Source organism: Orycteropus afer, unplaced genomic scaffold, assembly GCF_000298275.1.
Source record: "Orycteropus afer afer isolate SDZICR_OR568_19922 unplaced genomic scaffold, OryAfe1.0 scaffold00021, whole genome shotgun sequence".
Taxonomy (NCBI): Eukaryota; Metazoa; Chordata; class Mammalia; order Tubulidentata; family Orycteropodidae; genus Orycteropus; species Orycteropus afer.
In genome coordinates this window covers 10,953,044-10,964,129 of record NW_006921608.1, presented here as the reverse complement: position 1 = coordinate 10,964,129, position 11,086 = coordinate 10,953,044, and the positions used below count along the sequence as shown (strand labels likewise).

The following is an 11,086-nucleotide window of genomic DNA, read 5'->3' as shown; positions in this document are numbered from 1 at the left end:
AAACGGACTATTCCTAAAGTTGCACGGTAATGTACCAAACAGTGTTTCTTTGCTATTCATAAGGTTTTCCCTGGCCAATTCTTTCAGAAGTGGACGGCATCTTCCTTCTTCCTAGTCTGTCTCAGTCTATAAACTGGCTGTTACCTATGCACCAGGTGCATCTCGGGCAGTTCTGTTCTATTCATAGAGTCGCTCTGAGTCACAGTCAGCTCAATGGCAATGGGTTTGATTCTGCTTTGGGTTGGTACCTGCAAGGTCCCCACCATCTCTTATATTCTGTAAATTCTCTCAGAATGTTGTGTTACAGAGAGATCACTGAAAGCTATGTTTACATAAACTTCTCAGAGAGCACTAGAACCACACCAGTTGCTTCATCATAGCACCCTGGATTGAGTACCCCACATTGAGTACTGGGTGCTTGTTGTGCTAGGCATGAGGCTAAGCATTTCACATGCACATGATTTTATTTCACCCTCACAGCAACCCTACGATATAGGTATTATTATCCCTGTTTTACCAAGAAAATGAATCTTGGAGAAGTTAAATGACTTGGACAGGGCGCCATAGCAGTTGCTGAAATGGGATCAAACCCAGACCCCCACCTCTCCATCCACCTGCCTGTGATGGAATATCATCTGCTCCTCCTTCAGACCTTTACACGGGCTGCATTGTGTGCCTGGATTTTCTCTCCCTGTCCTCTCTTTCTCTTCCCCACCTGCCTCCCTTGCATTGATGCCCGCACCGTCTTCAAAATAATGTTCCTGGAGCTCTAATAAAGTCAGGGGGCTGTAAGCTCTCTCTTGTGTTCTTTTCCTTCATAACCCTCATAACTACGTGTCTATTTGTTTATTTGTGGGATGCCTGCCTTTCCAAGTGGACTGTGAATTCTTTAAGGACAGGGCCTGTGTTGTAAGTCATTGCTGTAAACCCAGCTCCAAGCACATGGTCCTGATGAATATTCAGTAATATTTGTTGAAGAGAGAAATGATTGAATAGAAGAAAGAGATCACAGAAAGAGACATTGTAAAGAGATTGTGTCCCCACCTTAACACACTGCCGTCAAGGCAGTCTCGACTCATAGTGACCCCTCCTTGGGTTTCCGAGGCAGCATCTCTATGGAAGTAGATTGCCCAGTCTTCCTTCCAAGGAGAGGCTGGTGGGTTTGAACTGCCAGCCTTCTGGTTAGCAGTCAAATGCCTTAGGCACTATACCACCAGAGCTCCTTGTCCCCACTTTAAGAAATTCAAATGTGAACATTTATGTCAAAGTGTCTTGCAGCTTATTAGGGGTCACACAATGATCAGTTTAATTCATCGAATCATCTTATTAATAAACCCTTGTCAAATGTTGTCGGCACCTCAGGCCCTCTTGCAGGGTGTTATCTGAGGCAGGGTCTGAGGCCTACAGATGGTGTCATCTTCCAGTACCTGGAGGCAGCTGCGGAATCTTATGTGGGCTCCTTCAGTCATGGCTCTTCCCTCTTCTTTCTCTTCTAGTGCTTTTGTACGTGAGGAAGGAGACTGATGATGTGTTCGATGCTCTGATGTTGAAATCTCCCACAGTGAAGGGACTGATGGAAGCGGTAAGCAGTAAACCTCCAAACACCGGCTTGTATCCACCTTAGCTGGAATCCACTGATTAAAATGCAGCCATCGAGATTGCACCCGAATTAGCTTTATTAAGAAAGAAAAGGAAGCTGGGATTTGTGGAAACTGGTTTCTATACTGCTGTGGCTTGTTAGCATCTTAAGGAGAAGGGAGTTTGAAAAACTGCCAAGTCCCTGTCAATCTGAGGCTAATCAGAACGAGATGTCATGGAGAAAGTTTACCCTGTGAGTTTTCATTTGTCTTCTTGCATGAAACCAAATTAGGTATGTTAACTTCCAAATATGGACAGAACAAAAACAATTAAGTGTCTCACTAGCTGTGATAGTGTAATCCAAAATAGAAATATGACCTCTTATTGTGAGATTGTTGTTACGTGCCGTCGAGTCGGACCCGCCTCATAGCGACCCCTCCGTGCATTGCCGAGGCAGTATCACTACGGAAGTAGATTGCCCAATCTTCCTTCCGAGGAGTGGCTGGTGGGTTTGAACTGCCAGCCTTCTGGTTAGCAGTCAAGTGCCTTAGGCACTATGCTACCAGAGCTCCCCTTATTGTGAGAAGGAAATGTATATTGCAGAATTACAGTATTTGAGGAAGGATACAGCAGGCCCTCCCTCCCTCCATCCCCACTCCCTATCTAGTCTAGTATTATCCAACCTGAGCTCAGGGAAAGTTATTTTACTAGGCCATTTCCATCTGACTGACTTTAATATGACTCCACCTTGAATGTGATTTCTAACAACGCCTTACCCCTTTTAGTTTCTGTACAACCATGTGTAGAAGATGCAGGGTTTGTAGTGATGGACACAACATGACTTCCAGGGACAGTTCCAATGCATTTGTTGGTCTGGAAACCAGCTACACTGGAACAGCATCTAGGTTGGGGCTAGATGTTAAAATGCAGAATTTTTGCTGCCCCATTGTCACCAAGTCCCCAGTAGTTGTAAGCAGGTGCATCAAGGACCACGCTCTTAAGAAATAGTGATCTAGGACTTGGTAATCTTTTCTGTTCTACGGAATTTTTCATGAGAATGGGGTTTGTTGCTACTGAATCTGCCTGACATAATGGAAACATTAAAACAGAAATGAACAATAAACCAGCATGAACCAAAAAACAGGATCTAGAGCCCCCTTTCTTAAAAACTTTTACGATGGTTTGAGTGAACACTTGTTTATGGAGCATGTTGGTGTTCTATTCAACAATTCAGACACATTTTGTTTTGTGAATTTACTGCAGTCCCGACAATGTAATATCACTCTTCCTACTTCCTCCCTATGTTTTGCATTTCCATTTGTCCTTCTTTCCTATCCCTTCCTGCCCTCTGAGTTTTATCCCTGGGAAAAGCTGCTCCTTTGGTTTTGTATGGCTGATTGTTCTAAGGAGTGCATACCTTTTTAATGTTATTGTTCACCTTATAGGCTGAGTATTCCTTGGCTGAAAGTGGAGCCACTGGGGTGAGTTTGGTTCCAGGCTCAAAGGGTCACTAAGGGCCACAGTCCTGGGGGTTCCACCAGTCTCTATCAAGGCAGCGAGCCTGGTCTTTTTGTAGGATTTTGAGTTTCGTTGCACAGTTTCCTCCCACTCCATCCAGGATCTTCTATTGTGATCTCTTTCAGAGAGGTCATTAGTGGTAGCCAGACACCATTTAGTTCTTGTCTCAGGGTTGAGGAGACTGAGGTTCTCATGGTCCATTAGCCCTTTGGACTACTTGTTTCCATGTGTCTTTGATTTTCTTTTGTTTCAGATGCAGAGAGACCAATAGTTGCACTGTAGATGGCCTCATTAGCATTTAAGACCCCAGTCACTACTCACCATTCTAGGATGTAGAACATTGTTTTTGTAAACTATTTTATGTCAACTAAGTTAGCTGTCCCCTGAGACTGTGGTCCTAAGCCCTCAAGTCCAGTGATTTATTACATCAAGGTGTTTGTTCCCGATTGCTCTACTATACACATGAATATATTTACAGCACTATAACTACATGTGTAGAAATATCCTCTGCCAAACATATATAGATTGTGGGTATAGTCCTGTTTGTCTACCCATACCTGTTCAGCTTGCCTGTCTGTCTATGGATCCATTCATATATCATTGTTTGTTGTTACTGATACTGCGTGATTGTGTATTTAATGGCATTTCCCTGTGTTGTCTGTAACTCCAGTGCTCTCCTCCATGTCTTCCTTTGCCTTCGTGATATTGTGCTGATAATCTAGATCTCTTTCAATGAACTAGAGTCTGCGGACCTCAAAATTGCTTGAATGACTACTTATAAGCTAGAAAAGCTCATAAAAGATTCAGACCTCTCTGAGGTTCTTTGGATTTCACAGTCCTAATCTGGTTCTTCATACTATATTACTAAAACTGACATACCTGGGAGAGTGATGAATATGAAAAGAAACAAGCCAGTTGTTTGAAATGCATGTCCCCAGACCTCAATCCCTGAGATCCCGATTCTGTTGAACTGGGGTGGTGGCGGGGTGTGAGGGATCAGGAATTGTATTTGTAACAAGCTCCCCAGGGTATTCTGAGATCAGGTAGGTGTGAGAGCCACTGCTCTAGACCACCTCCTGACTGATGTTACCTTAGGTCTTGCCTTTCTCCTTGGTGCCTTCTCTTTCCTGTCCGTGATATCTGGCCAGTTCTAAAATGTTCTGTAGCAGTTTCCAATCTGACCTACTTGCAATCTTGCTGGACCCCAGTGGGGTTAAATGGCACCCTCGCTCACACCAAACAGCAGCCCAATGATCTCTGGGTACATTTCTTGCCGTAGGAGAGCTGGGCGGTTCATCCCTTTTAGGAAGAGCTCATTACACCTGCTTTGCTTTGGTTAGCTGAGTGAGTTGGGGGCAAGAGTGATGTGATAGGATGTTAAGTGATTGCTTTTCTGTATATTTCATTAATATCTGCTTTGTCGACAAACTGAATAAATGATACTATGATTCTCTTAAAAGAAAAAATAAAGAGTAATGCATAGTATTGTTTGGCCTTGTAAGCCATGGAAAGGTCAAGTTCCCTAGGCTAGCTAGCTCTGATCAGATCCTAAGCGATTCTGATTTTATTAAGTCTGGAAAGAAAAGGTTTTGTTAAAACACCAGCGCTAGCTATGCCTTTGCTTCCCTAATGGTGTAGATGGGAAAACTGGGCAAGAGATTCTCCTTGGGGACCCTCTGACAAAACGATCTGTGGTAAACGCCAAAGGACCCTTCACTTTGGGGTCAGCCACTAAGGATGAGGTGCTGCTCATGTGGAGACTGGAGCACACTGGAAAGGGAGAAGGCAGAATTGTGAAAATGCAGGATCCTGCTCACTAATGGTCCTAATTTATACAGGACCTGTATTAAGAAAGGGCGTGGGTTCTCTAAGGACCAGAACTTCACTGACTGACAGTATAGCTCAGTGGGTCAGAGATCCTGTGTTCAAGACCTGACTGTGCCTTTTACTGGGCAAGTTGCTTAACCTCTCTGGGCTCAAGTCTCTTCACCCTTAAAATGGAAATAATAATGGCACCTACTTCACAGGGTTGATATGAGGAGTAAATGACCCAATATAGATATAAAACTCTTTGCATGGTTTCTGGTGTATATGTCGTTGTTGTTGTGTGCCATTGTGTTAATTCCAACTCATAGCAAATCCACAGGACAGAGTAGAAGTGTCCCATAGGATCAACTCTACAGCAGTGAATTTAATCTTTATGGGAGCATTATCACCAGGTTTTTTGCCATTATGCAGCTGGTGGATTTTGAACTGCTGGCTTTCTAGTTAGCCACTGAATGCTTAACCATTACATCACCAGGCTCCTTGGAGTGTATATTAGTTTAGCACTTATTGATAAACTTTGTTTCCAGTAGGCATCAGAGCTAAAGAGGACATAGTGTGAAGACTTCATGTGAGGACTTCATCCTCCTTTCCTCAGATTTTAGATTTCTCATATTCTTGACTTCCTGTAGACATTGTCCAAAAAAAATGGAAATTTATTTTGGCTCATGATTTCATGGTATAAATATCCCATTAATTTGAAATTTCAGAGGAAGGGTAGAGCTGTGGAAATGGTACCATAACTGGATCTGAAACTTCGGAATTTGCATGAGGAGTTCCTCTCCCGAGCCCAGAGGCAGGAAGTTGTTCCCAAGAAATGATGTTTGTGTCCCATAGGCCAAGCCTGCACATTAGAGTAGAATGAGAAGGCAGTGTGACCCTGGTCTCCGTATTTCATTCCAGCTCTTAATTTCAAAATAATATCCTCATCTGTAGGGTTTTATATTTTTCACAAGTAAAGATAACAAATAGAGAGGAGAATGCTTAGTAAGAAAAATATCTCTATTTGTAAAGGAAATCTGTTGAATCAAGAATTATTATACTGCAAACCATCACTTGAATCCTGTCACCTATGAAGTTCACAGATAAGAGCCCTCTGATTTTTAAAACTCACAGCCTGCCCTGAAGAACCTGAAACTCTACATGGAAGTAATTGGCTGCTAGAGCAGACTGCAAGTTTGCTGCCTCTAGAGAAGGCAGACTGGGTCCTACGTTGGTTAAGCTCAGTGGGAATGTGTGAGTTCTGCCTACCTACCCTGAGAAACATGTCCACCATGGGTAACAAATGCCTGCTGGTATTTGAAATGCCAGTGGCATAGCTTCCAGCATCACAACAACTTGTAAGGCACCATAGTGTGACAAACTGACACACTGTTGGTGGGGAAGACATCGAGGGCAGGTCTTTTCCAGAATCCATCTCTCAAACTTTGATTGCTGTGTGTTTATAAAAGGGAGACACAATTTGTAAAAATAAAATAAGCACTACAGATTTGCACCAAAAGTAAAAGAATCTCCTTGTTTCTGCCCATTTCCCAGAGGTAGTCATTGTTAATACATTGGTGGCTTCTTCAAATATTTTCTATATATTTACATATATACATTTATTAATACAAATGGATGACATTACACCCATGGGTATATTTTTCACTTAACATGTCACTGACATTTTTTTCATGTTAATTTATATAGGCTTCCCATATTTCTTTTACTGCCTACATAATATTTAAGTGTTAAAATATTAAAATGTGTTCAATGCATGTTTGCTTTATATAGTTTTTTTGTGTTACAAGCGGTGATGCTTTGAACATCTTTGTGTACATCTGAGTTTATTTCTGTAGACTAAATAGATTATTACATGTGGAATATCTGGATCAGATACTCTGTTTGGGCTCTTCCACACTCCTCTACTGTTTTGCGGTTGTTACAGATATCCGAGAAGTATGGCCTGCCAGTGGAGAAGATTGCAAAACTTTACAAGAAAAGCAAAAAAGGGTAAGAAATAAACTGAACTGAAATTGACTTCCATACCAGAAACAAGCATATTTCATTTTACTGTTCTTTGCAGATACTGCGTTTTTCACTAATTGAGGCTTTGTGGTCATCCTGTGTTGAGCAAGTCTATTGACACCATTTTTCCAACAGCATGTGCTCATTTTACGTCTCCTGAGTCACATTTTGGTAATTCTTGCAACTTCAGACTTTTTCATAATGCTATTGCCCACTTAATAGACCACAGTATAATGTAGACATAACTTTCGTATGAGTCGGATCCAACTCGATGGCACATAACAACAACGACAACAACTTTCGTATACATTGGCAAACCAGAAAATTTGTGTGCCTTGCTTTATTGCAAGTTTATTGTGGTGGTCTGGAAATAAACCTGCAATATCTCTGAGGTATGCCTGTAAATCTATATGATGCCTTTTCAACATGAGGTGGTGATTTTTTATATATATATTCTGGTTACCTAGTGCTGCTCTGACAGGAATATATCACAAATGGGATGGCCTTAACAAACAGGAGTTTATTCTCTCACCATCTAGAGGCTTTAAGTCAAAGTTCAAAGTGCCAGGCTCTAGGGGCTGTGTGAAAGCCCCTTGACTATGGGCTTCAGCTCTGGCTCTTGCTCCCGGCCCACTGAAGCTAGAGGCATCTCTTCATCCAGGCAGCTACTGGCTGCTGAGGCTAACAAGCCCAAGGTTGACAAATAAAATGGCACAGTCCCGATGTTACCAAACCACACAGCAGGCCATTAATTCAAATCCATTGTAAGTCCCAGGGTTAGCAGAGCATGGCAGGTTGCTGAACAATGACATGGCTACATGCAGGATCCAAGCGTGCCATAAGCTAGAGACTATCCCCAAGGCTTCTCCTTATACACAGAAAGCAGACCACATCCCAAAGACAGCTACTCAGCTGCTTGTGGTAGATCTCACCATGGAGTTGATTGCCAGCTGCCCAGCCACTCAACCAGGCCCAGCCAAGTTGACACACAAACATAACTACCACAATATGTGCATTGTCATCTACCTTTGATAAGAATTGTGCATGAAATGGTTCCAGAGCAGGATGCAAGTGCAATGCATCTTGAAGATCTTCTATGAGAGAGTGAGGGAGGAAGAAAGTAGTCATGAGATCAGCTGAGCTGAGATGATGGGGCAGAATAGAGGGGCTGGGGTGGTGGATACTGGGATAATGCCAAAGTCACCCCTCTGCTGAGTGACGTTCTCTCAAGGTTTATTGGAAGATAGCACAGTAGGAACATAAAAGGGTACAGGGCATAGGAGATTCTTCCAAGGTTCAATATGATCTCAAATGATCTTGCTAGTTCTCATTGTTCAGCACAATAGCTTTCATTTATTGAGATTCAGTAGGTGCTGGACTTCCTGCTGAGTGCCTTGTATGTGTTGCTCCATTTACTCTCTAACTTACTAATGGGAAAACGGAGCCAGAGGGAGGTGAAGCATCTTGCTTTAGGTTCACATGGATTTGAACCCAGGTCTGTAACTGGAAAGTTTAAGTTCTTACCCATCATGTTTACTCTTTGACTACCTCTGAGCCCCTCCTGGGGCCTCTGTTTGTGAGGTTCTGAGAGTAGTGACTACAAGACTTGAATTTATCGCCATGAGAGTCAGCTCTGTTGAGTCAGCTTCTCGAGCTGTTTTTCTTCAAAAAGCAGAAAATGAATCTTCTCAGAACCTCTTCCTTGAAAATATTGGCTAGAGAGCTCAGGTCTCTTGGTTGATTAGGAATCCAGCAAGAAACCCTTTCCACTTCAGCCCTTGTTGGAAAGCTCACTAAAATGCTTCTTAAAGTTTCTTTCCAAGGACAATGCAACAGACTGGAGGAATCCCTTTGATGGTGAGACTTGAGCAGTGTCTCCAGGTTTTACTGCTGAGCAGAAGTCCTCAGTGCAGATGTACCTACCGATGAAGATAACATTTCACTTTCATTAAACTCTGGGTCAAAGCCCTCTGCTAAAAGCTTTAATCCTAACAGCAACCCTATAAAGCAAGGCTGTTAATATATTTTTGTAAAAGAATAAACCGAGGCTCTGAGAGACTAAACAACTCATTTGATGACATAGAGCTGTGGAATGATAGAGTCAGTTCTTATTCTCAAACTAAGATCTGCCTGACTTCTAAGACGGGGAGTGACTCAAGGTGGTCTAAATTGTGGACAGAGCCTGGTTGGTTTTCTTAAAACAAAATCCACTGGGAAAAGAGCTAGCCAAGGAGTAGGCAAACCAGTTGCCCTCAAATCAACTCTAACTCATGGTGACTCCACATGTGTCAGAGTGGATCTGTGCCCCAGAGGGTTTTCAATGGCTAATTTTCCAGAAGTAGATTTTCATGCACCTTCAAAGGCATCCCTTTGTTGAGCACATACAGTGTGCCAATGTTTTAGGGAACTTGTATTTAATCCTCAAGGCGACCTCAAAAGTGCCATGACTCCAATCGCCAACCTTTCGGTTAGTAGCTGAGTACATTAACCGTTTGCACTACCCAAGGACTCCTATGAGTAGTAGCATGTGGTAAAGGTAAGAGCTTGAGAGTAAGGCAGTGTTCTTTCAGAACAGTGCTCAGTCATGTACTAGCTGAATGAATGTGGGGAAATGATTTAACCTCATTTAGCTGTTTTCTCATTTGCAAATGGCGATGATGGCACTTTTGAGGTTGCCTTGAGGATTAAATACAAGTTCCCTAAAACACTGGCACACAGTAGGTGCTCAACAAAGGGCAGCTGCAGTGAATCTTTACTTTCCCCTTCCTCCTAAGAGCATTTTTTCAAACTCATTTTCAAGAGGCAATATAGTTTAATAAAAATAGGGAAACTAAGTATTTAGGTTCTGCTCTGGCATGTGTTAACTCTGATTTTGGGCTCTGCTAACTTTTGTGGACCTCAATTTACTAATCTATAAAATAAGAGGGTTGGGTTGCTCTGAAGTCATATGAAAGTTATCAGTGGTGAGGTTAGTTCTGAGAAACTGAGGCTTGCTGTAAATCTCACTGCAAATCTCTGCAGAAAGAAAATAGAACAAAAGTCGTCTTTTCCTGCCTTGTTTCCTCTCTCCTGCACCTCTCCCAGCCTCCGTTGCAAAAGAATGTCTGTGGGGAGCACTGTTCAGGAGCTGCCCTTGGCCTTAGCACCCTGCTCATGCAGTTTTTTTCTCTCCCCCCCCCCCCCCCCCGTCCCCTTCCCACCTGACAGCATCTTGGTGAACATGGACGACAACATCATCGAGCACTACTCCAATGAGGACACTTTCATCCTCAACATGGAGAGCATGGTAGAAGGTTTCAAGATCACTCTCATGGAAATCTGAGCCCTGGTCCCAACAGCCCTTCAGCAGGAGCTCTCAGTACCTTCATCCTTGAGAGAGACAGAGGCCCTGACCCCAGAACCACAGACCCAACTCACCCATCTCACAATTGCTGTTACAAGACTGCCTGGGCAACAGGGCAAGGAACAAAGCCCCATTTGCTGTCTGTGTATTTGTCCTGTCCACCAGGGGGCATCCTGTGGAGCTGAAGCCTGAGCCCCTCAGAATGGTGCCTTGGGCCTTATTTATTGCTCACCTTTTCCAAGAGCCTGGGGTCCAGGACTTAGCAGGTCATTACTGGCTCCAGATGACACCATCCAGCGCCTACTCCTTCGAGGGAAACACAGCCAATCGATTCACCCTGGAGAGCCTGAAACATTCTCTCTACTTCTTTCTCACCTCTCCATATCTCCTGAGTGGCTGGACTAAACAAGCTACTTCTTGGTGTGGTAGTCACAGATGGGCTGAGAGGTGGATGCCCCCCTTCCTGGTCAGAAAAAAAACCATCAGGCTGCTCTGGGGAAGGTCTTCTTGCTCAATACCTCCAGAGGTTCCAGCAAGTGTCCACGAGGACTTGTACAGGAAGATATTCTGCTACAGTGTAATTAGTAGGTGACAAAGAAATTATGCCTGACTATTATGTACATAATGTTTATAATATTGCAATAATATATTTCACCTATGGTATGTGGGCATGTTTACTGCCACTGTCCTAGGGGAGGCACATACCTTGAGACTTGGCTTTCTGCCTTTCCAGCTCTTCAGGAAATATCCTGAGCTGGGGAAGTGGCCTTCGGGATGTCAGGGGACTGTGGAGGGTGCCACGATGGACTCTTGAGA

At 43.3% G+C, this 11,086-nt stretch overlaps 1 protein-coding gene across 1 annotated transcript in view; it reads left to right on the top strand.

Moving 5' to 3' along the window:
- GRHL2 (grainyhead like transcription factor 2) overlaps positions 1–10,249 on the top strand; it is a 144,610-nt gene extending 134,361 nt beyond the window's left edge. Inside the window, exons 13-15 of the mRNA XM_007934814.2 lie at positions 1,497–1,582; positions 6,848–6,912; positions 10,135–10,249. Of these exons, the coding sequence (XP_007933005.1) occupies positions 1,497–1,582; positions 6,848–6,912; positions 10,135–10,249 (266 nt within the window). The remainder of the gene's footprint in view (positions 1–1,496; positions 1,583–6,847; positions 6,913–10,134) is intronic.
- The last annotated feature ends 837 nt before the right edge of the window (positions 10,250–11,086 follow it).